Source organism: Gadus macrocephalus, chromosome 20 (assembly GCF_031168955.1).
Source record: "Gadus macrocephalus chromosome 20, ASM3116895v1".
NCBI lineage: Eukaryota > Metazoa > Chordata > Actinopteri > Gadiformes > Gadidae > Gadus > Gadus macrocephalus.
The window spans coordinates 2,737,567-2,764,694 of record NC_082401.1 but is presented as its reverse complement, the minus strand read 5'-3'; the positions used below and the strand labels follow the sequence as shown (position 1 = coordinate 2,764,694).

The 27,128-nt window shown below is 41.6% G+C and overlaps 1 protein-coding gene across 4 annotated transcripts; it reads right to left on the bottom strand.

Moving 5' to 3' along the window:
* Window positions 1–11,792: 11,792 nt before the first annotated feature.
* On the bottom strand, window positions 11,793–24,997 carry LOC132448601 (uncharacterized). Of its 4 annotated transcripts, XM_060040040.1 has the most exons (7): window positions 15,898–17,687; window positions 15,215–15,573; window positions 15,089–15,132; window positions 14,540–15,014; window positions 14,251–14,403; window positions 14,072–14,164; window positions 11,793–13,368 (listed from the first exon to the last, which is right to left on the bottom strand). In XM_060040040.1, exons 2-7 carry the CDS (start codon window positions 15,560–15,562, stop codon window positions 13,057–13,059), a joined length of 1,425 nt encoding a protein of 474 aa, XP_059896023.1. In that variant the 5' UTR covers window positions 15,563–15,573; window positions 15,898–17,687; the 3' UTR covers window positions 11,793–13,056. The 4 variants fall into 4 exon arrangements, with proteins under 4 accessions (XP_059896023.1, XP_059896021.1, XP_059896020.1 ...); XM_060040038.1 differs by lacking the exon at window positions 15,898–17,687 and adding exons at window positions 18,716–18,791; window positions 24,659–24,997 and having other exon boundaries at window positions 14,540–15,573; XM_060040037.1 differs by having other exon boundaries at window positions 14,540–15,573.
* Between the last annotated feature and the right edge of the window lie 2,131 nt (window positions 24,998–27,128).

Sequence of the window (27,128 nt, the reverse complement as noted above, 5' to 3'; positions counted from 1 at the left end):
ACGGGGACGGCAGATGTAAACAAAACCGGGAGGAGTGGAGTCGTTGAGTGTGGAAAAGTCACTGGGCTGTTGCCAAGTTTCAGTTAAAAAGAAAAAGTCAAGCTTACGGTCAGTGAGGACGTCTTGGATGAGATGACCTTTGCCGGTGAGAGAGCGGATGTTGAGGAGACCGAAGTTGACAGCGGAGGAGTCGAGTTTGACGGTAGCATTAGCCGACCTAGCTAGGCTGGCTAATGCATGATGGTTGATGGTGCGGCCGGAGTTGATGGGAGAGCGACGAGAAGTGGACCAGGTGGAGTTGATTGTACTGGAATTGTCGCTGGGCTGGACGTGTCTGCGGGACCCGCGGTGGATGTAGCGCCGACGAGGGGGGCGAGCGAGGTCCGGGTGATGGTGCAGCTCCGGAGGTGGGGGCTCCAATACATCCAAGCGGGTCGCGAGAGGGTCTGTGATGGAGTAGTGGAGTAGTCCTGCCACAGCATGATGGCAGAACAACAGGAATACCCAGACCAGTCCAAAGCAGGTGAGAGAGTTGTTGGGCCGCATGATGAGGCAGGAACCAGGTAAGCTTAGAAAGCCGGTGTCGCGACAGCCGGTTAGCAACTAGCTACCGGCGTTAGCCCGTAGTGGTGGATAGGGGTGCCGGAGCTAGCTGTGCGAGATAAAATGTTCACGCGACACTACTACTACTAGTCCTACTACTACTAATACTACTGCTACTAACGTTACTACTATTACAACTTACTATTTCCAGCGAACAGCGGCAACAAACATGCCAGCGTACACTCGACCGGAAGTCACCTGTAGGAATACATGCATAGGAATGAATGGACTTTCGGTCGGAGACGGTTGGATCGCATACGAGAATGTACGTATGTGGAAACGAGGCGTTACGGCTATGTTACGTCCCTTTCCAACGGGACTAAGAGGCGTTGTCGGGAACTGTAGAACGTCCGAGTGGTCCTTCTTGGTGTGGCGAGGTCTGGTCGTGCAGTAGTCTCCGGTAGTGGTGGGTCCGCGATAATCGTTGCGTCTGCCGGCGTCCAGTGATCGGTACTCCTTTTCTCGGGGTGAGGCGCCTCGAACTCAATGCCTTGGCCCCTTTTATACCCTGGTCCGTCTTAGTCTGTGTACAAGAGAGGGAACACAACGTATACCCCAACCCACAGTGCCCCTAGGGGCAGGGAATATCGGCTCTAGCCAGAGTCTATTGTTCGGTATCTGGGGGGAATCAACTGTCCTTGCCATTCATGCACTTTTCCCCCTAGTTGCCTTACGCGACACAGTCACATGAAGAAATCAAATAACGGCAGGATTTGAATCGGTTCTATTTTGGTTGTCCACCATTGGAAAAAATATTGTTTGGATAAATTACATATATCATAATCAGCAACAGTTCGTACAGTTTTCCACAAATAAGGTTAAAGGAATATGTAAGATATGGATATGTTATTGACAGAGCAAGGAGGGGTGTATGCGATGATAGTCACAACATGTGGTACTTTTATCCCCAATAACACAGCTCCGGATGTGTTGGTGGCCAGGGCGCTGGCACGATTACAATCCCTCAGGTTCGAATAGGCAGAGAACTCCGGCATTAATGACCCTTTCACTGGATGGATGGAGAATATGTTTGGGAGGTGGAAAGGCATGATCCAGTCAGTGCCCGTTGCGGGAATAATGGCAGTAACCGTGTTAATTGTAGCCGGCTGCCGTTGTATTCCCTGCGCACGAGGGCTACTAAATCGGCTGATCACCACGCCGCTTATGAGATAACAAAAAGTTAATGTGTACTTCTCTCATAACTTTTTGTCATTATTAAAGAGAGGCCTGATTCTCAGATATGCATGTTGGATGGCTAGGGTGTAGGTCTGGGAAGAACTTCAGGCAAAAATCTTGCAAGCGAGCTGCTGGGTGAGGTGCAACCAGGCCCCCAGGAGCGGCGCATACTTCCGCAATCCACCAGTGCTCAGAGGCCAAGCCTGGTATTGCAGCTGTTTAAGCTGGCTGTGGACGGGGGTCCGTCATTTCATGTGGCCCAGAAGTAGATATCGCCGTCCACTCCAAAACAAGTGGGGAACAGGATTGTGTCTCTGCAAAAAATGTCTGGATATCAATCAAAGGCTCATAATTACCTTCATGCCATGTCCTAAAAAAAATTACGTTTTTTCTTTCCAAAACGCCACCTCAAGCGTTTTATTAGCCGTTATCTCGCTGGGGAAGAGGGGTGTGCAGCTGAAAGGAGTCGTAGTGAAACAAATGGCATCCGAGAGGGCCTAGTTCAGTGCTCCGTTAACGTGTCCGATTTTTGGACTGGTTCATCTGCTGCTCAATAACTCTCACGGTCCTCTGCTTGCGATCATTGTGATAGATCATGTATTGATCCATTCAAAAGATCCAAAGACAAAGAAGTGGTGCATTACGGTATCTGTTCTATATTTCTGCATCCGGTACGTCACGGACTAGGCCACGTGTCTTGGCCCCATAACGCGGAAGCAAATCGCTCCTGTATGTTACCCAGTGCCACTGAGCAGTTTGTATAGGAATGAATGGGCGGCCATTTTCCAGTCCGTGGTCCATCCTTTATTATGTCCATGGGTGCAACGAAATGGAGCACTTGCTGAGTAATTTCCTGTAGGGCTGGAGCCACAGGTTGAAGCCTATGCGTCCTCTGAGACACCCTTTGATATAAGAGACCCCAAGGTACAGCTTACTTAAATGTTGTCGACTCAGTCACCTATTGCATCACTTCCTTTAGGGCTTCGGCCTCCTAATTTATCATTGTAGTAGGCTATAATTGAATGCCCTCTATCATATATATGATACCTCCACCACTGGGACGTGGCAACAATTTTCCAAATCCATATGGGGGGGGGGGGGGGGGGGGGATGCTTGTGGACAGTAGGGGTGTACACTAGACATAAATAGGAAGCAAACTCAGGAGAAGGAATGACCTCTCACAAATATTTATTTAATTAATTGTTTCAAATAACCCTGCCTCGTTAAATCAATGAGCTTGGTGTTTTGCTTTCAAAAATAAGTTATAGAAGAAGTCTAAACTGCAGAAAATAAAAACATCCAAGCTGCCTTTTAAGGATACCTTGGAATATCTGTCTATTTTTTAACCATCGGACCCTAGTTTACGACAAAAACAACACAATTGACTGCAGCTCCTTTGCTGCATGGTTTTAAGAGCCATGTAAGTATTAGAGGGGGCGGTCGATAGCAACCACCATAGCAACCATGACGGTCAAGTGACTGGATGCAGCCCCGTTGAAAAAAATATAATACCACCCTACACACTCAGGAGATTAATGATATTTAAATTATTATGACCATGAAGTCTTTATTTGCATGGGTTTACATTTCGTTCTGTGTAGCATGGGAAAATCGGAGAACACTCCCATTCAGAATGCATTGGTTTACATTTCGTTCTTTGGAGCACGGTTATTTTTATTTATTTATTTATTTTCAGTTTTTGAGGAGGTGCTGCAAGGGTGCTAATTTTTCTGCAATAATCCAAAATCCAATGGAAAAACCCGTTGGCTTTTTGTCAAGGGAACCCAGGGCGACACTCACTTCCGGGTTGGCCAACATACGTCATCCCTCCGCCACAGATACTTTAAAAACACATGTTCAAGTTGAATGATAATGCATGAATTTATTCTTTATTCTGCCATAGTAACACAGTAAATAAATGGCAAAAAATAGGCTGAGAACGAATTCGTATTTACGATATGTTCAATAAAACGTAATCACGGACAAAATACGTTTTTTAGACAAACGTAATTGAGAATGCCGAATAGTTCTCTGGGAACGTAATTTTGATGAGAAAGGGTTGATCTGTCAGTTGTCAAAAAAAGCGGACGGACGTGGTCTCTATAGCAACGACCTCAGCTACCCAACACTGATCAAAAAAACGATTGTTTCTCTCAATCAAAGCACAAAAAAGGACAACTGATGCCCATAGCCTTAACCCATACATGTGGTGTAATTAACAAGGACACGTTGGTGTAGTTGTGTCGAGGAATGTCACAGATTTCACTGTAAAATCGCCGTTGATGTGCAGCCATCGGGTCTTCCGTTATGCCGCGTTTACACCATCCCGCTAATGGCCGCTAATGGCCGATGGACCACCGATGTGGAAGTCAGGGGGATTCGGGTTACATCGGGCTAAAAATGTATGATCGGGTCAATTTATTGGGGTAGCATTTACACATACCCGATGTTATAACGATAACATAACGATTTATGCCAGGGAAGACACCCGAAGTGCGTTTGGCGTCATTTGACGTCATTTGGCGTCATTTCGGGAGAAGGCCAAGGGGAGACTGGTTTAGACTGATATTTATTTATATATTTATTTATATTACAATAGCGATTTTATAATAATAGAACGCCGGTTCTAAATGGGCGAAGTACCCCTTTAATTATGAAAGTAGGACATCCATCCATCACCCCCTATTTATACCCAAGTGACAGATTGAGGGTCTTCCTTAACACAATCTGGTCACAATCGTTATTTGTCGTTAGACTATTGGTATAATTCGGCCTGCAGGCAATCTGTATGGTTCGGGTTACATTGGTTTACATCGGGTCTAATTCGGGTAAAAAAATAAATAGCGTGACTCTATCGGGTGTAATTCGTGTGCATTCGTGTAATAAACGTGCTATTCCGTATGTCTTCCCTAGAGACGTCGGGTGTCTCTCGGGGGTCTTTCGTGTGTTGAGGTTGCCGATATAAAGACGATAAAACACGATAAAGCACGGAAGATTAACGAATATAGCCGATGTACCCCATGAAAATTCCCGAACGACTTGCGATGTCTTACGTTATACTCCCGTTCTATTCCCGATTATAGCCGATTAGACCATAGCAACACCTGGTAACCGATTCTACCCCGATAGACCCAAAATTAACAAACATGTTCGTTCTTTGCCGATGTTGCCCGATCATTGAGCTTTTCTTCCCGTTGTCTAACGATGTTCCCGGGAAGAGTAACGTGTTTCCCGATGCAACCACGCTATTTGCCGATGTTATAACGATAGCTGCTGATTTAGCCATCGGGCACCATCGGGTCCCACTATTGGGTAGGTGTAAACAGGGCATTAGCCAATGGGATGGAGGCTCATAGCTTCATATATTGCCGTGGAGGGATTACATTGCAATGAGTGGAAAACCCCCTGCGTCAAAAAAATAAGCACATGGTCCTCCGTTAGCCAATGGGATGAACGTCATAGCGTCTCTATGTGCAGCCATCGGCTCTTCTGTTAGCCAATGGGATGAATGCTCATAGCTTCATATATTGCCGCGGAGGGATTACATTGTAATGAATGGAAAACCCCCTACGTCGAAAAAAGAAACGCAAGGTCCTCCGTTAGCCAATGGGATGAATGCTCATAGCTTCATATATTGCCGCGGAGGGATTACATTGTAATGAATGGAAAACCCCCTACGTCGAAAAAAGAAACGCAAGGTCCTCCGTTAGCCAATGGGATGAATGCTCATAGCGTCTCTATGTGCAGCCATCGGGTCCCCCGTGAAGATGTTACATTGTAACGAGTTGAAAACCCCATGCGTCGAAAAAAGAAGCACAAGGGTACCCTTTTGCGTCAGAAACTGAAGCCAAAGTCACTGACCGTTCGTCAAAAATCGACACGCTCGGAGTGAGAATGTGTTGTGCAGGTGCATGCAGAGTGTAGGGGTCCTGCTTCAGCAGCCATTTCTTAATATATTTTAGTGGAGGTATTGCTCCCTCACTATGCTTGAAGGCCGTTCGTAGTTTATTGATGCCTCCGTCACCCCCTGGTCCAGCGGGGTCATAATAAGTCTTATGCATCAGTTTATCCATGACTGTGACAAAACGAATACTGAAACACTGATCAGAGTTTTCCCTCCTTTTATTTAAAATGTCTGCCCACTCACAATGCTCAGATATAAATTACAGGCAGTATTATTTTTCTGCACCATTTTACAAGACATCATTCGATCAGTCCTAAGACAAACTTCAAGACATCCGATACAAATGCACATATACACATGACATGTCCGACGGTAAAACACTCCCCGTCTGAGAAATTGTTAAATATTTCAGCTAACATTAGATCAGTAGGCTTATCATACGAGAATTTTATGACCAAATCATTCCAATCCTTATACATACATTTGATATAAGCATTATGATGGATAAACGTATCATTTTCTATGGCAGTATACATCAAAATGGCTAGCCTATCTGATACAGACTCGCTATCCGCATCATAAGCATAAGAAAACAAAATGCCCATTATAAACGACGGTTGACACCATGCCATGTATTACCTAACGACAATGTACAACGCCACATTTGTGTGGCTTCATATATCATACTCTGATGTTCAGGGGTCACCCCCTTGATGCTTACCATATCCAGTTTATCCATAACATATCTAGTTTATCCACAACATAGGTGTCGGATAATAAATCACATAGCATAGAATCGACCACACCAAAGATTTTTTCCAGGGGTCACAGACAGCCTCGTGGTGTTCTTTAAAATAGTTTCTAAAAGTAGCTGGAAGGGGTATCTATCCAACACAACACATATGTCATCGTAATGGAATTCGTAGTGATGCTGTGTCGATCCATACATGCATGTATGGCGGCGTTGACTTGGACAGTTACACATACACCCCCAGCAGGCTGCTTGGTTCTTCTGGACGATGATGGCTACCACGCAGATGCCAATGGTATATCGCAGAACAGCCAGCGACGCAGGGTTTAAAGGGATCTGTGTCGATACAGGCCATCCATCATCCCTCATAGGCGTGTCCACCTCCAACTCACTGTCCTCTCCTAGGTGCAGGAAGGACAGATTCAATCCAGCCAGTAGATGGCATACTCTTGAAGCCAGTCGTGTCCGGTTTGTACAGCCTTTAAGTCTCAATAGCCACGCCCCCACTTTGTACATGCTCATCATAGACCTGTGCTGCATAACGTATCAAAATATACAATTAGAAATAAAAAAATAAAAAACACAACACACATAATAATATTATACATAACATATCAAAAGATACAATTTAAAAAAGAAAAGAAAACCCACCCCCTTAACACTAGAACAGCCGTCAAAGGGGTCAAATGACCCCTGTGAGTTAAAATAAAATATATCTTTGCACTCGATCACGTTCCAAATCTCTACTTTCTTGACTTTTCCTAAATATGTCTGTTGTACCACCCTGTGTTCATACTTTTTTTTTTTCAGACCGGGAAAGCTATTATCGAGCATTTTTTTATGTGTTCCTATGTAATTGTTTTTTTCCAAGGATGCAATGCTCTTTCTTTGTCAGCAGAGGTCGCAAGGGGACATTCTGAAGTGAATAAGATTGATATCTATAGGTAGATATACACAGGCAGGCAGGCAGACAGGCAGGCAGGCAGACAGACAGACAGACAGACAGACAGACAGACAGACAGACAGACAGACAGACAGACAGACAGACAGACAGACAGACAGACAGACAGACAGACAGACAGAGGTGGCCAATACGTCGACCGCGAGAGTAGTGCGGGTCGATTGCGTGACATTAAAAAAATTATAAATCAAAGTTTATATATTTTTAATTGTATTCATATAATTAAAAAATAAATAAATAAAAGGAGATAAAAATATAGAAGGATGTAAAAATTAGTGGACACACTGTTCAAACTATTGCAATATATCATTTGCTACTATCAAATGCAAATTGTTACATTCTTTTTGAATGAATAGATAAGTAAGTACCCTAGCATAGACAATAGACACTGTGGGTGTGGCTGAGACATCATAATCCATGTATTCATAAGGTTCACGTGATGTCACTGTAGCTTTGCGCCGCCATCTTGACGACCGATCCCACCCACTGACCCACTGATTTCAGTGGTAACTCCAGCACCAACAACAACACCTACGACCACAATCAAACAATGAGGATGCACTCTTTTATTCTCTTTAGTGCAGGTAATGAAAGGTTCTGAAAGATGGAATATCCATGTAGCTTACTAATGAATAAAATGCATACAAAAAACGTTGACATATGACCCACTATGTTCTGCTCCATATACCCAATGTTGACATCGTCCCAGCTAAAGAGTATTGGTATTAATACCTCATTCATTGTCCAAAATAATCCATAATAATTCAAATCGGGTTTTGTTGTGGGTACAAAATGAATCTTGAAGAAAACTCGTCCTAAGCGTCCCCGGCAAAATGATCGTCTATGATTTGATGACTGATTTCAACGATCAATGATAGTAACCCACCACAAACTGTTCACAAGAAGTCACAAATATATAGTACTTAACTTTGCCCTTATTCGATAAGGATTATTGGTGGCCAAGTGCCTCACTTTAGCGTCCTTCACCCATCCAGCCACAGCATATTGGTAGGCATCAGTGCTCTTGAACGCTTTCAAGATATCTCCACTGTATGGGGAGGGGTTGTGGACTAAATAAATATATATGTCATGAAGATTGATTTGAGGCAAGCATACTAATGGACTAAAAAAAAACTAGGGATAACAAATAAGGATCGGAGCCTAAAACCGATAATATCTCTGTCTCTCTCTAACATTCAGATGAGCGGTGTGGGCGGCCATACTTGGCGAGATCGGTCGTGCAAATGGCGGCGTTCCAGAAAACGTGACGTAGATGAATTGTTTGAATTAAATCAAATTTGTGAACCAGCAGTTGGCTGAGCGGTTTAGCATCTGACCTGCAATACGGGCGATCGGAGTTCGCGTCCTGGGTATGTCATTTAATTCTTGCCGTTGGCTTATTTTTGTAATTTCCAATGGTTCCAAACAGAGAAATTAGGCCTAACAATTAACTTTTTATACAATAAATATGTCTTACAATATCCCTATAACCCAAATATACCTTGCAAAAACACATGGTAAAGTTAATGTTAATATTAATGTTACTGATAAGCCTTTGTCACAATGACAAAGACACTGCATGGGAAATTGCAGCCACATAAATTCCATTCAGGTGAGTTTCGTGGCAGGCAGCCAAGAAACTCACCACTGACCACTGACCACTTCTGTTGAGAAAAAATACTATGGTCAGTCAATTTAGAATATTCGAAGAAATGGAAAATGGAAAAGTTTTTTTTTATTTCTCCAGTATTCCTTCCTAAAACACTGATTTGGTGGGGATTGAACCCCGGACGAACGGGTGTTAGAATAATTTCTTTCCCACTACAACAGCACTAAATATGGCGTTGATGTTATGGACCAGATGGCACGCTTGTATTCAGTAAAGGGAGGGACCAGGCGTTGGCCTGTAGCTGTGTTCTACAACATCCTAGACCTGGCTGCAATCAATGCACACATTCTGTACAAACAGTGCATGGACGTCAACATGACCAGAAAGAGATTTATTCTGGAGCTTGTGAAATAGCTGTGTGCGCCTCAGAGAATGGCCAGGACTGTGTCATCAGGGGCAGCATCAGTGGCACGTAGGCGACTTCTGATTGAAACTCCTTCCCCACCTACCAAAAGGAAAAAGTGTCAAGTCACCAGATGTAGTGGGAACAAAAGTAGTGACGTCTGTGAGTCATGTAGGCGACTTGTCTGTCGGAAGGGCACTCAGCCTGCTAAAATAATCTGCTGTGAATGTTGAGACTGCTGTCCCGAAAGACATTTATTTTTCACCCAGTTCCTAGTTCATTCAAAGTCAGCCGTATTTTTTTGTTTTCTTTTTTTACTGACTTACAATGTACTCTATACTCTAATAAACTGTAATACACTCATTTAAAACCCAAGTCATTTGGTTATTTGCAGTGTTGGGCAGTAACGCATTACAAAAGTAATGCATTACTGTAATGCATAGAGCTGGGACGACTAGTCGACGTAGTCGACTTCAAAAATTCGTCGCCATGAATAATTTGCGTTGACACGTCGCCCCCCTCCCCCCGCACTTATTTTTGTTGAAGCCCCGTTCTAAACAGCCTACTAGATGAACCCTCACTCCAGTCCAGTGGTAGCGGTAAATATGCACCAGAACGCTAGTCGCCAATCGTTTGAAACGGCTCACTCATTGTTTAATAAAAAAAATACTATTTCATTCATCCAAGGGTAATGATTTCTTATTCTTTAATATATTTGATAATTTGTGTATGGCTTAGTCTTAAAAGTATCATGTTTGTGTGGTCAGCTCCTGCCTCATGAGAAGAAGTTGCCTGGAATCTAAATGCTAAATGGTCTGTTTTCACTGATTTCTCAATCGCTCTCTCTCTCTGTAACACCTCCCCTCCCCCAGCCAGTACATTTGCATTTGAATAGATAAGTAAGGCCAAGAAGCCGATTTCTGTCCACGTCGTAATACGTCACCATCAAGCGTCCGCTTAGTAGAACAACACATACAACACAGTTGACACGTTACTGACTTTGTTGCTTATTTGGAGCAGCACATTTTTATATTTCCGCGTGTGAGCTAGAACCCCAATTTACCCTCCCGGACCCTGCACACACTGGTGGTTTATTGGGTTTCATTCTGTTGTAAATGCGATGGCTCCGCTGTTCCAGGGGGGGGGGGGGGATCTCCACAGAGATAACGCAGCGATATGATCATGAGCAGTTTACTTCTAACTTGATAAAGTGAAATGTGAGAGAGAAGGTGATGCAGTCGTATTAAACAAAGACGTTGAAAGATGGTGCGATCTACGAAAGAGACGCAAATTATTCTAAGACCCGTTCGTCCGGGGTTCAATCCCCACCGAATCAGTGTTTTGGGAAGGAATACTGGAGAAATAAAAAAAAACTTTTCATGTCATTTATTTTCCATTTCTTTGAATATTCTAAATTGACTGACCATAGTATTTTTTGGTGGTCAGTGGTGAGTTTCTTGGCTGCCTGCCGCGAAACTCACCTGTATGGAATTTATGTGGCTGCAATTTCCCATCCAGTGTCTTTGTCATTGTGACAAAGGCTTATCAGTAACATAAATATTAACATTAACTTTACCATGAGTTTTTGCAAGGTATATTTGGGTTATAGGGATACTGTAAGACATATTTATTGCATAAAAAGTAAATTGTTAAGCCTAATTTCTCTGATGTAAAGGAAATTACAAAAATAAGCCAACGGCAAGAATTAAATGACTTACCCATGACGCGAACTCGGGTCGCCCGTATTGCAGGGCAGATGCTAAACCACTCAGCCAACGGCTGGATGATAAAAAAGATGGAATGGAGTGGAGTTGAGAAAATATCCACGATAACAATATAGGCATATCTCAATTAATTTAATTACTTTATTTGCATCATTTAATCTTAAACCCTTAGTGTAAATATAGGCTGTTTGGCCCCCTACAGGTTCAACGCACACACACCAAAACACAAGCACCAGCACACACACACACACACACGCACGCACATGTACTAATACATTCCATTGAATATTCAGGGCAAACAATATAGGAGGGTCTATACCTCTATAGAGTGGCGAAGTCACGCCCCTTCCGGTAGGGCTCATGGGACCTATGAGATTGAAAAATATGAATGGGTGTCAATGGAGAGAAAATAATTATTTTCTGGTCCCGGTCTTTGTATGCCCTGGATTACACATATGTTGTTTGTGGATTTAAAGGATAATTTTTTCATGCAAAGAGTTCGACCGTTTATTGTGCAATTGTTCAGATAAAGGCTTTTATCCTCCCCTTGGAAAAAGCGGTGAAGTGGGGCAGAGAGATCGCCATCTCTCTGCCGAGTTCCTAGGGCGGGTGTGGCGACGTATATCATATGCGTCGAGAGCAGCGAAGAGCTGTACACTGAAAAAAGTTTTTAGTTCAACTAATTAAAATTTTTTAGGGTAACAGTTCACATCTATATTGTATAAGTTGAGCCAATGAAAAAATAAAACTTGTCTCAAACTGTATTTTCTATGTCCATGGAAACTATATTTTAAGACTTGGCCAAAATCATATTTTCTTGTTAAAAGGAAGCCAATTAATTTAAATGTAATGTTTTATCTAACAAAAATATATAGATTTTATCAAACAATTGTTTATCATTTAATAAATACAACTAAATAGAAATTATTTGTTTTATCCAATCAAAGATATATATTTTATCAAACAAATATTTATTATTTCAGAAATACAACTAAATAGAAATTATTTGTTTTATCCAATCAAAGAGATATAATTTTATCAAACAAGTATTTATTATTTCAGAAACACAACTAAATAGAAATTATTTGCTTTATCCAATCAAAAAGATATATATTTTATCAAACAAATATTTATCATTTAAAATATAAAACTAAATAGAAATTATTTGTTTAATAAAAAATATATATATCAATAATTCTCATGACACATTGATATCAATTAACTAACTTATAAAATGATAAAACATGACATTTTACAGGGTATCTGCATGGTTGTAATTTAACACTTGAGAAATGGAATTCAAAAACAGTCAAAACCCTGATTTAAATTAACAGTGTTCCAAGTTACTAACGTTGGGATGCCAAATCTGGCTGAAATGTAAAGTCGTCCTGATTTAACCAAACAGTGTACAATTGCAAGACATCAACGGTGGGTTGCCAAACCTGGCTGAACTGTAAAATCCTCCTGATATAACCAAACAGTGTACAATCCCAAGACATTAACGGTGAGATGCCAAACCTGGCTGAACTGTAAAATCCTCCTGATATAACCAAACAGTGTACAATCCCAAGACATTAACAGTGAGATGCCAAACCTGGCTGAAATGTAAAATCCGTCAGTCAAGTCTCAAGTCAGTCAGTCAAGTCTCATGTCAGTCAGTCAGTCAAGTCTCAAGTTAGTCAGTCAGTCAAGTCTCAAGTTAGTCAGTCAAGTCTCAAGTCAGTCAGTCAGTCAAGGCGCAAGTAAGTCAGTCAGTCAAGTCTCAAGTCAGTCAGTCAAGTCTCAAGTCAGTCAGTCAGTCAAGTCTCTAGTCAGTCAGTCAGCTCTCAAATTAGTCACACCACATATGTATGCCAGCTAGTCAGCTGCAAAAGCAAACACTACTACTGACTAATGCTACTTTACTTGCTACTGTTACGATGCAACTAAGCTGTACTGTATAGCTGGTCGTAGAGCTTCTTGACCTTGGTGGTCATGCCTTTCGGGTCCAGCTCCATGAGGACTTTCTGGATATATTCAAATGTCTGTTTCAATGTCTTTGGATATTCCATATTGAGAACATAAAGGAGTCCCATGAGAATGGCGACAGCATTTGCGACAGACGGCAACTCGTTCACAACCTCTTGTCCCTCAAGTATAATGCCAATGTCTTTGGGTGCAGCTTGTGCATCTCTGATGATGTAGATTGCCATGGTTGCCCCCTGAAGAATGTGTTCAGCCTCTTCCTTCTCCGACACCTGGAAGAGAACAGAACGAACAGTAAAGAACATACAGTGCATTCGTAAAGTATTCAGACACCTTCACACCCCCCCCCCCCCCCCCCATATAGACTTAATTTTAAATGGATTCAATTAACTCATCTTTTTTATCATCAATCTAAACAATATCCCATCATGACAAAGCAAACTTTTTTTTTAACCCTTGTGCCGTCTTCGGGTCAAGGAAGGAGGAAGGGGGGAAGGGAGGAAAGAAGGAAGGTAGGAAGTAACCATAACAACCACTCATGCAATATGGGAAACACATGAAATAACCTGATAAAGAAAAATACTGCACAGAAAATATTACATTTTGTTAAATGGCAACTACAATGTAAACATGCTACTAATGAGATCCTTGCTTGTGTTGTATGAACTCTAAATGTACGACGCTTTGGATAAAAGCATCTGCTAAATGACATTGTAACAAACAAATTCCTTGACTTTCCACATGGAATATGCTTTTTAAACTTCCATGATATTCCAGAAATTCCATGATGCGTGGGAACCCCGGAAGATTATGCAGTAGATGTGGATGGATCACAGAGTTTCTCCTGACTAATGTTTCAGATTTGAGTTTGAATAGAATGTACCCCGATTGTTGAATATACAGTGCATTCGTAAACACTCATATCAAGTGGACAGTCTTAGCTAGCATTACACCTGTACAGTAATCTTGCCTTACCAGGAATTCTTGGACCAGATCATCCATTGATTCTCTCATGTTGATGATGAGACATTTGAGAGCGATCTCCCTCCTTGTACCGATATCAGTATCCTGCATGAAGACAGTGACAATGATTAATAATACTTGTTCAGTCCATCCATTCAATCAGTGTGAGTTGACAAAACATCTGTACATACCTTTTCTACAACTGGCAGGAGCTTTGTCTTCTCCCGAGTTGCTCCACCCTTCTTTCTGACAACCTGAATCAGTTCGATGCACTTCTCGTCAAGTTTCTCCATGAACCTTGCTTCAAGGGGTATTGTGGTTACTCTGTGGAACTCTGCATTTATCTAGGGAACATACATATATACAGTATAGAGAGATGGATAAATGACATGTGCCTCAGGCAAAAGCATGTGATTTAGCTTTACATTCATTTGATTACATTTTACATTTTGATCCATGTTATGAATAAAGCCAGTGTACCTCTTGGACTTCGAAGAGTGCTGGCCATCTCTCAATAATATCCTCCAAAGATGCTTTCTTGTTGACAATTTCTTGCCTCCGAAATGCGAACGTCTGAGCCATCTTCGCTCTTATTGTTTTGCCATTGTTCCTTTTCTTTACTTCAGTCAAAAGGGCTATTCTCTCTTGTTCCATGGACTCAGGGGTCTCGCCATGAGGTAGAGATGGGTAATGGTTAGACTCGGCTCTCCTGGGTTTTTTTATGTTCTTTGCTGGGTGGGCGTCGGTGGGGGATTTTCTTTTGACAGAATTCACAGTCAGCTCGTCAGATGATGAACTGTGTGATTTTAGGTATGTGCGATAGTTATACATCTTCGTCTTGAGCCTCTGTTTCCATCCGTAACTGTGGTTGAAGGACCCTGGTTCTTTCAGACAGGGGTGTGTCTGTGTGAGCGCCTGTGCCACTTCACTCAAGTCTGCATCACTAGGATAGGATCTGTACGAATAGACTTTGTCAGCGAGTCTTTCAAGTATGTCGGAAATCATTTTAGAGCTGGGAGTCAGTCTAACCTGGTTGCTCTGATACTCTGCATTTCCAGCCTTAAGTTGAGATTCTGTGGAAAGTGAGAAAGTAGGGATGATGAACACCTTGGGCCACTGCTCCTTTCTGAAGGTGTCCGAGGAAGCGTCGCTTACAGGTAATGTATCATCTGAGCATGCAGATGAAGAGATACTTGCATCATCTTGGCTGTGAACATTGGCCTCATTCACAGAGAGGTCAACTGGCTCAAAGACTAATGTCACAGGGGGGGGTTGAACAACCTTCAAAGTGGCAAGATCCTTCAGGTCTGAAGTTTTAGTCAAGTTAACCCAACTGCTGAAGTCAGCATCGTAGTACTGAAGCCGTATTTCATTAGTTAGACCAGAAATATTCTTTATTTCTTCGATGACTTCGTCAACGGAGCCAGGGATGCCATTCGGAAGCTCCAGCTTGATGCAACTGTCCTCTTCTAAAATCACCAGGAGCCGTGTGACACTCGCCATGTCTAGAGATCCTGTGAGTGGGAGGGAAAGAGAGGGAGAGACACCTTAGGTACCCATTAACCCCATACCAGATTGACAAATTAAACAATATAAACAAACAAAGAAATAGGTATAACTAAATTATTGACACTTAAAATTAGGACATTAGGCTTTCATTTCAACTAACATTTTCTCATTTAAGGGAGAATTCCGGTCATTTTCCAAATAAAGCTCTAGGTTCCTGAGTGCTACCATAGGAAAAGTCCTGAAAAAAATATGTCCAGCCACGATCGAGCTCCCCTGCTACTAGCTGCACAACAGGAAAAAACATATAAGAGATATTGACTCTTGCAAACCTTAAACGTGAATATATCGCTTCAGGGTGATAAGCCTCATTGTCCCAACTGTGTAGTCTGCCAAAGGGTAAGGATCAGTCAGTTGAGATGGCTCCAGAACTTCTATCTCCTTTGTAGGCGAGATTTCAAGTTGATAGGCTCTAAAGTGTTCCAGGTACCAAGCACTTAGTTTCCTAACAATGAAGACCAACTCCTTTTGGAGAACCACCATCTGGATGATTTCAATAAATGCAGGCATTCCTTCAAGTGAACCATGAGCAAGGATCATTCCAAGTCTGTAGTTAAATCCATTATAGGTGACGTTCTCGGCCAAAGACACTTCCTTCACGTTTGGGTTCTTGTGTTTCACAGCCCGTGCAATATCATCTTTCAGGACATCAATGCTAACAGTTGAGAACTTTTTCACTTCCAGGAGAGGTTTAGGAAAGCCACAGGTGTAAATATGGTGTGCCATGGATAATTGGTGTCTCTGTGCCAAGGACAACAACACATTTTTAAAGCATCGAGTGTGCCGCACAACTCTCTTAAAAAAGCTATGCTTCGCTTCGAATCGTAAAGTCCAAAGAGAAACTAAAGGGCCAAACTGACGAATTAGCTGTGGATAATGTTCTAAGAAGTGATGCTTAGGAAGCAAGTTGGTGTCTGGGAAAACCTCCTTGAACCGCACTCTATGCTCAGAGATTTTGAAATTCAAATAAGCTATTGTTTCATCAGTATGCACCGGTGTGACAACAAGGTCCACAATGTCCTTTAAGTCAGTGAGGAGATTCCAGGCAGGTTCATCAGCAGGCACTTTCTGCCCGAGGAGGAGTGGCAAAAACCTGATCAAACTCCAATTCTCGTGAGAATTGCCACCAACTGTTCTCCTAATTTTGTAGGTCAGTGGCACAGGATGGGGGCAATTTGCTTTATCAGTCCACTTGAAGGGGAAAGTTTTTATAGAGTCATTCAAAAAGTTCAAAGTAAAGTACTTCGAGGTGAGCACAGAGAGACACAGAGCTACTTCAACTGGAACAATTCCTTCAAATAAATCATGAACAATGTCAGGTGGAAAGCCAGTAGTGACATTAAAATGAGTAAGTTTTTCCGACAAAACACACCTCCTCTTAACACCAAAACAATTGACCAATGATTCTTCCTCAAGGGTTTTAAGATGTCTTCCGTGACCCTCCTCTGTCCTCAAAGAGAATGCTTCACTCCCTACGTCCCTTGTTTGAATTTCTAATTTCGTGGCTGTACAAAACCTACAAATGTATGCACCAGAAAAACTCTCCAAAAAACCAGCAATACCGTGGGCACCGAGGTTGTCAGCAACAACACATTGAATTGTTCCCTTTACACATTTCCCTAACTTGGGCACAAATATTCCATGTTGTTCCAAAATAAGGATATCACTAATCAAAGGTTCTAGAACAATGTCATATCCATACAACTTTACATCATCACTATTAATCAATGCAGCCAAGTAGATTGATGACAACGAAGAATGAGAACCAGGTGGCAGATTGCCTAAAATCCAATATATGGCACAGATTTTATGTTTTTTACGCGATGTGCCAAGGGGGTTGCACACCTCAAAATCATCTATATAGAGAATTAAGGAAACGGCACACTCATTTGAGAAAAGTGTGTTTTCTTTAAAAATTGCACCATCCCAGAGACATCTGTAAACCTGCTTCTCACTTAACACTGATTGAAGTTTCTCGTTCAAATTAACTGCACTGCTTAGGATAGTCTCACAGTTCAAAACCTGCTGCAACGTTTTTAGTACAGGAATATATTGAAAAGACCTTCTGTTCTTTTGGTCAATTGCAAATTCTACTGGTTCCACTACACTAAACTTAGTAATATAATATTTGTTGCGCTTCCATGCAGTAGACAATGGGCCTTGTGTTCCGATAGCGAGTTGAATAGGATGTGATGTGCAGATTTCTGTGGCTAAGTCTTGGACAAGTGATCCATCTACTTGACAATTGTGAGCCCCTAAAAACTGAGTGATAGTCTTCTGGGTGACCGGCACAGAAACAGTCCCAATGAGATATTGCAGTTCCTCAAGGAGTAAATTTACAGCTGCACTTGACACCAGGTAACTATGTTCTAATTTCAGTAAAACTGAGGCTAATTTTAGCTCAACATCTTTTGTCAAATCTCTAGGTTCTTCAAAAGTTGGTTCATCAAATAGTAAATCTTCATTCAACTCAGTGTCACTGTTACTTGAATCTAAAGCAGAGGGATTGACGATTGACCTGTGAACTATTCCAGGTTTTAAATCTCCAACTGTACACACTTTGTGTTTTCTCCATTTGTGAGTGTGAAAACTTCCATATATGTTGGTTTGATATGAACAATCAACATACATACAAGGAACTGATTCATTATTCTTCAAATGTTGGCCAATGTGGTGAAAAAAGTCAGTTTCAGTAGAAAGTTGCGAGTACCCACAAACGTGGCACTTCAAATGTGAGATCTCTTCCTTTTGAGGATTGCTGAGAAAAGTGGTTTGTAGAAAGATGCTTCTTTAAAGCATTCCATGTTTTACATGAAAATGGACAGTTTTCATATAGACAGAGGTAAGGATGGTGCCTTCCATAATGTTGATGATCTAGTCTATAATGCTTAAGCAATTCAGATCTTCTGGTACATGAATAGTCACAGTCCTTGCACCTCCACATTCATCAGATACCTGAGGAAACAAAAGAAGAAAAAAAAATTGAGGGACAAGCGAACCCCCCCCCCCCCAAACAGTAAAAAGTGAGAGTCTCCAAACAACTGTTCTAGGGCGTTTGTCTGTGTCTCTCTGCTTCTATCTCTGTCCTACCTTAACAGCAGCGATGATAAGGTCGTGGCTGAAGAGATCTTTCCACCGATGATAGAGGAATGTGATGATATCCTAGCTAGAGTGAGTGAGAAAGACAGTTTGATTATCTCATTCTTTGTAAACATAACAAATTTAAATATTCAAATCAATGACAGATTATGATTTAACTTTAATGCAAACAATGTACTGTTGGAGACCTGTGTGGACACCCATATAGAGACGTGCGTGTATGTGTGTGTTAAGGCTGAAGTTACCTAACTATCTGTTTAATCTATGTTCGTAGTACAACCCTCTGGTAACGTTAGCAATGTTTCTCATACATAGGCTTTACCTGGGCACCTGTCTTGAGTTTAACTCTGTTTATTTTAATTAATGTCTGTGAAAAATTAGGTTTCAAAATCATGAAAATAACAAAAACAGTATTCTCTGCTCTAGGCGCTAAAAAGCAACTGAACAGCCTGGAAAAGAAACTGAACCGCCTGGTTCATGCTGAACTCCCTTATAAAAGTACACAATTTAAAACAGGTCTTGTTTGAGTAGTCTTAGGGACAAGCAACATGGATGATATTTATAAAAAAATAACATTTTGTTGTTATAATTCGGCACCTATTTTGTAGGCAAATGTAGACTTATTTCAGTAAAAAAAACAAAACTTAAATGACCATGATGACTGACACACACACACACACACACATTTGCTAAATAAATGTATAATAAAATATAATTAACTACCCACAGAGATCTTAAGAATTAACATATGAATAAGTATATGAAATTATGTTTAAAGTCATGGAACAATAAGCAGTATCATCTGCTCTGAAATGCTGGAGGTGTGTGGAGATACTGTACTCTGTCAAGCTGCCTGCAGAACTCCCTTATAAAAATAAGAAAAAAAAAACCATTTACAACAAGCCTTGTTTAGAGGAGTCTAGGATAAACAACATAGATAATATTGAAAAGATAACATTCATTAGCCACTTCAATGTAATTCGGCACATATTCTGTAGTTAAATGTGGACTCATTTCGGTAACAATGTAACTTAAATGACCAGTTACCAGGCGATCCATCACAATCATCGTTGCGTTAATTTGACGGTTTTTTTCAATGGAGTTCAGTATTGACGTTACTCACGTGGAAGGAAATTCCCATCAAACTATCAAACTAGTCAGTGCAGAGGGGTATTCCATCAAAGTAGCTAACGAAAGCGGCTATTAGTTGATTAAGCCTGGTTAGAACTAGCGCCAACTTCTACTTGAGGCTAAAGCCGTTCCATCAACGCAGTTCAGCCGCGCCTTGCTCAGGTTAGTTCAAGCCAGGCTAACGTTATCCTGGATTACGCGCGTTCACGAGATATGTAACCAGCGTTGAATAAACCGTGAATGTCGAATCATCGATCAAATGTCCGAAAATGTCCGAAAAGGACCGAGCGGGATCTTTTCCAGCGGATTGCCATAGTATGGCAAGCAGAGTGTGCCACAATTCGACTTCAATGAAACGCGTTCTGGAAAACCGGAACGCGTTCTGGCGCGCGTGCTGGCGTTTCAGAACGCGTTTCATTGAAGTCGAATTGTGGCACACTCGGCTTGCCATACTTGTGGAGGTCTATGAGGAGTACACGCATATAATAACTCAAAAAGGGAACACCGTAACCAATAATAGAAACAGAGAGGCTGCCTGACACAAAAATCGGCGATCTGTTGAATGCATGAGTAGTATTAAGCGTAACATATTTTAATATAATATTGACCATGGATTTTAAAGCAGGTAGATAGTCTCGAGTTAACGTGTCGGACTTGCACCCGGTCGTCCGGGGTTCTATCCCCACGCAAGTAATAGTAATATAGGAAGGATTACTAGAGAAATCAAATAACTTTTCATGCCAATTATTTTCCATTTCTTTGAATATTCTTAATTAGGGAATTAATACAATTAATAAAGGTTATTACAAAATGAAGCCAACGCCAAGAATACTAGCATTAGTCTGGACGCGAACTCGGGTCGCGCATATCACTCGCAGTGCTGCTAGACCATTCACCCAGCAGCTGATTAGTGATCACGCGATAATACATACATTTGTGTGAAAATGTGTTGTGAAAATAGCCACAGTTATAATAGATATAGCAATTAATTGAATTATTTAATTTGCATCATTAGACCCTTAGTGAAAATATACGCTGTTTGTACTTTATATATGTACATCTATGACAAAATTGTGAGGACTAGTTTTGGCGGAACCTTCTGATGGTAGCCTACAATTGTTGCTGACAGATGGATTTCTCTGAAACACCGCTCAAGTTAGCCTGACAGTTAACCTGCTCCCGACCAGGTTAGTTTGGTCGGATAAATTGCCATGGTTACTTAGCGGAAATTCCCTTAAGTCATATTGATGGAACGCAACTCTAGCTGAAAGAAGCCAGCCAACGCTGATTGGCAATAGCCAATCAGCGTTGAGCTTGACCCGACGTCACTGGCAGAGAGTAGTGAGCTTGGACAGAAGCATACGGCCGACATCTTTCTTTATTCTGTGTGGAAATAGTAACATAGTTACGCCATTAAATGCTTTTATGGAAACATTTTTAGCGAGAAATGTGCATTTTACTTTCATAATGTTCGCTCGGTGAATGTGAAGGATGTTTGGTTTGATAGTTATGACGAAGAGGGAACGCTCCGTTCACTTGCATGGACAGAGACTCTGGTTACTAAGCAACCTCAACGTCTTGGCGGACTATATATCTGCTGATCAACACTACGAATGCTGGAAACACAGCAGACACACCATGTGAAGTTATTTAAAACGATTATTGTTATTTATATCCGAGATTATTTAATCTAACCCGATCTAAACTCTATCACCCAAACACGGCGGCGTTTGGGTTTCCTACCTCGGACTCCAGCGCAGCCATGTCCATGGCAGCCACGGCCGGCAACTTTCTTTATTCTGGGTGGAAATAGTAACATATTTACGCCATTAAATGCGTTTACGGAAACATTTCTAGCGAGAAATGTGCATTTTACTTTCATAAGGTTCGCTCGGTGAATGTGAAGGATGTTTGGTTTGATAGTTATGACGAAGAGTGAACGCTCCGTTCACTTGCATGGACAGAGTCTCTGATTGCTAAGCAACCTCAACGTCTTGGCGGACTATTTCTCTGCTGATCAACACTACGAATGCTGGAAACACACCAGACACACCATGTGAAGTTATTTAACCCGATTATTGTTATTTATATCCGAGATTATTTAATCTAACCCGATCCAAGCTCTATCATCCACCCAAACACGGCGGCGTTTGGGTTTCCTTCCTCGGACTCCTAAATCCAGCGCAGCCACAGGCTGGGGGGGGGGGGTCTCATCTACGCGCGTTACGCGCGTATCTGACCATTTTTGACACAAAATGGTCAAGCAACATTTTAGCTGCGTTACGCGCGTACATGGTACGCGAGGTACGCGCTTGGTGTGTTCGCAAAATGGTGCTGTGCCGATTTACAAACGTCGTATACGAGTGAGAGTATTTAGAAATACACTGCAATAAAACCGCATACCAATGTCAAATAAACCACATATTAAATGAGTTTCACTTATATTACCTTTTAATTAATGTTGAGGTCACGTTACATGGTTCTTGCACCATTTTTAAAGTCAAATTTAAGACTTTTTAAGACTTTTTAAGACAAACACATACATAAATTAAGACCCAAAAAATTTCAGAAAAATTATTTGATAGAAAAGGTGTGTATAATTGAGTCACTTATCGATCAACCGTAGCCGTAGTACTAGCAGTAGTGGTACTCTTGCAAAGTTATCTCGGAAGCGCGTGGACACGACGATACGCGAACACATTAACGCACCCGTGTCACCCATAGTCACCCATGACCCGTCGCTTAGCAACCGGACACGCTGGGGTTGATATGTTACCGGACTACTGTAACTACTAGTACGGAGTGATAACAAAGACATGAATCAGGCAATAAATCCACCGTCCTTGACAGCGGTCAAGTTTGGAGTGCGGAGTGGACCAAATGCGAACTACTGCAGCTTTCCTAAGTTAAACCCCAAACTAATCGGAATAAGTTTATGCATGTCGATTATAGCAGACTACACCACCTCTTCTGTAGCCGAATAGAATTATATTACGAACAGATAATTGTATTCCGATTGAGGCGTATTATATGATCCTTTTCTATTCCGATTGAGCTGTTCTTCCGCTGATCTATGCGGATCAGATGTGTCCATGTAAACACGGCTGACAGTGAACACACACACACACACACACACACACACACACACACACACACACACACACACACACACACACACACACACACACACACACACACACACACACACACACACACACACACACACACACACGCTTTGAAGCCGAACTTCCTTATTCGAATATAATGCGAATATCAAAAATAAATCAAAATTCAAACGAATATTAGGCAGCCCTTAATATTCGAACCTGTTATGGCAGGCCAAGAGGGAGAGCGTCGGAGAACCCGACGCAGTCTACTCATAATATTGTAATGACCACGGAAGAGGCATTGAATGAAGTATTGATTAGACAGCGATTTATTAGATACCTAATAAACCGTCGGAACACGCAGGACCGGTAACCATAGCAACGCCGGTAAACAAACCCCGCGAAGCCCAATCCAGGTCTTACTGAAGGAATTTAATGGTCAAAATATTATTAATAAATATTCGAATATTAATATTAATAAACAAACAAACTTCGAATATGATTTTTGGCCAAAGGTCAAAGCCCGTCACACAATTTAATAAATTTACTGTTTGGAATACTTACATTAAAATGATCCAGCATGAACTGTGATCCATAGTACCGCGATAAGACATGGCTGTCAGTGTCGTCCGTGGGCCAGTACCTCACATGGATATCCATCTGTTTGCTTTTAGTGGTTTTGTTCACTCATCGAACATGAGGACGTACTGTTTATCGTTTACGCTGCGTGACAGCTCTCTTTTTATGAAAGATGCAATCCCGTATTTGGCAAGATAGGCCGTTTTGTTTTCACCGCAGGTGAACGACTTCGCAAACTCAGAATCTGGGAACATATCAGCCAAGACGTTACTAATGTCCTCGTTCGATTTGAAGGAATTATGTCTGCTCACCGTGTGGAGAACCCACAATACCTCTGCCTTCTGGGTTTCTGGTGGCGACACAAAGCCGGTTAACGCCGTCTGATGTGAAGTACTAGCCACGGATGCTGAACTTTTCAGTCCACTTCTTTCAAATAATACGGGCATCGGTGTAGTCCCGCTAGCTGCCACGGAGTATATCGGATATATTTCTGCGACCTCATGTGGGACTCAAGAGCTTTTGCTCCCATGGTCCCTAGTATGAATGCCTTTCGGGATAAACGACACCTTGCCTCGTCACCTGCCTTCTCCAACCACCCCCGAAACGTATCCTCCTCAAACCATTTCTCATTGAATTTGCACTGTCCCATCCTGAAAGTAGCGCAAGTTGGCCCAATGATGTCAACCGTCACTAGCTAAAAGTAGCGCCAGCAAGCTAGCCTACAGACGCAGCTGCAGGCTGCAGATGCAACCGGCCCCCCGATGACTGATGTCAACGTTAACGTAACGTAACACTCCTGAAAATGCCGTAATTAAAAGACGCATTAGGTGATTTGTTGTGCGCGACAATTTCCCTTAGTCTTAAAAAAACCTCTGCAAAATTTAATACCTAGAGCAAATTTACAGTAAATTTAAGACAATTTATGGCCTTAATTTTACACAAAAAAAATTAAGACTTTTTAAGACTTTTTAAGGACCCGCGGGAACCATGCGTTAGCTACACTAGGCTAGCTAGCAAGCTACATTTAGTTAGCACCTACCAGAGAAATAGCCAGTGACAAACAGAGAAATAACAGCATTAAAAACAGCAGCATATGATTATTGTTGTTTTCACTTACCAGAATATAATCCGTAAAATGTGGATATGATGCTACCAGTCTCTCTCTGGCGCAGGAACAGGTCCAGGTCGGTTGATGCCGCGTGGTCTCTGCTCAAGTTTAGTTTTATGTGCGAATGCGCATGTGCGGCGAACCTATGCGTAATCCTAAAATTATGCATTTGTCAAAACAGAAATGTCTTGGTTTGAGCTCTTTGCGAAATTTAATGTAAAAATATTTATTTTAAACAATTTAATAAATGAAAAAATATTAATTGGAAAAGTAAAACAAATAATATTAAACTGCATGGAAGGACAATTATAAATTGGATGAAGTACAGCTCGAAAACATTTTTACAGTGTAGTTCACAAAGCGGCCTCACATAAAACCTAAAATTATCAAACTTCTTCACGAACATTTTTAGTTTTCTTTGCATGAAAAATTATCATTTAAATCCACAAACAACATATGTGTAATCCAGGGCATATAAAGACTGGGACCAGAAAATATTTATTTTCTCTCCATTGACACCCATTCATATTTTTCGATCTCATAGGTCCCATGAGCCCTACCGGAAGGGGCGTGACTTCGCCACTCTATAGACCGCCTCCCTGCGCCCCCTACAGGTTACCGGATGTAACTTGTTTTGAAAATCTGTTATCAAAAGGTACGAGTGGCAAGTCATCCAACTTTTTAAGTTCTGGAATTTTTGACTTTTAAGTCAATCAACTTTAAAAAATGGAGGCAATCGACTGCCTAATTTTTTTTGAGTTCTGGTAACTTATTCTTGTTTACAGTGTAGAATACAGCCAAAAGCTGTGTGCGCCGGATGATATTATGAATAAACGACTGCGTCTCTGGTAGGCCTACTACATCATTGCTTCTTTAGCGCTCGTGTGATACCAGTCACACCGGTCACACGAACATCAAAATCCATACCGTTGCGCAAATTCACACCGGTGTACTCTCTATACCATTTATACCATACACCCCTAAGTCCCTGATCTTTCACGTGCTTGTAGTTTTTAGAGCCCCCCCCCTCTTACAATTCCTGCTTTAAATGACGCAAAAATCATAATTTTACGTCATTTATAGCAGGAAGTATCAGAGGTAGATACGGATCTCTCCCGTTTCAGAGGAAAATTATGGAATGATGCAGGACCATTCAAATAAATTACTGGGTTTCTAACAATACAAAGCTTAAAGCTAGGGTGGGTAATTTCTTTACTGTAATATTTGGCAAAACTGTCCTAATAGCCAGTCAGCTATATGTAGGTGAAGGGCTCTGAGAATATCTGCTCATAACTTTGCTCTCCCCTGCCTCTGTGGGCCGCACCCAAAAATTGCCACCGCTCATGTACACTTTGACCAATCAGAGCGAGGCTCCGATTCTCCGTTCTTATTGGCTGTGGGACTGTCCGGTCACCTTGGCAACGACGTTGGTGCGTCCCTGCGTGAGCGTTCACGAGCCTAGCGGTCTGACAGTTTTGTACTACTACGGCGGACAACAAATGAATAGCCATGTCTTCATCAACGGCCCATAAATTTCCCATTCCCCGGATACCATCAACTAACACCACTAAGACAGAGAAAAAAAGAGGAAAGACACTTGTTGAAAGGACAGCTACTAAAAGGGAGGCGGAGAGAGCTCGAAATAAAACCAGAGTAAACATCGGCGGGGCTTATGAGCGATGGAGAGAGTTACGTGACCGGAGAAACTTAAAATCGGACGCTGAGATGGCTATATTTCTTATAGACAGGTAAGGAATTGTGTTATCCCTCCATGGTATATTGCGATGAATATGTAAAGTGTCGGCTGGTATGGTTTTTTACTAAGCAAAGCCACGATAACCGTTACATTACGGTTCTGTAATGTAACCATTTCAATAATAATAATAATAATAACCATTCTGTGTTATTTTAACAAATATATATATTTTTTCAGCACAGTACTGTACATACACAACGATGGACAACGACAGTAAAGAGATCATATCGATTGTCAATATTGATAAGAGGGAGACTTAGAAAAATTCTGTTATCATAGAGAAGGAGGCTTTCATCCGGACCTTTGAGACTCCACCAAGAGATTCGCCTACAGGAGTTTTGCACTGATGCTCATTCACAGATCTCGGCGCTCTTCAGTAAGTGCAAAGATATTTATGTGTATAATTTTACGGATGAAGTATTGCTCTATGTATTTCATGATTGATCATTGTCAAAATGTTTTAGCCTGCGTCTATCATATATCTGTTTGCATCCTTCCATGCAGATCCAACAAAAGGCAGGTTCAAGGACTCTGGTGTTCGACACACCCTTGACATCTGGCATGGGTCAAAGAACTTGGATAAAAAAATCCATGCAGTAAGTTCCTGACTTCGATTCTGTTATTGGTCCTTGATAATAGATTGTTATAATACCATTGTTACAACACAGTTTTTCCTACTTCATTTCTACTCATGTTGTTTACGTTAAAACAACTTATTTGAGA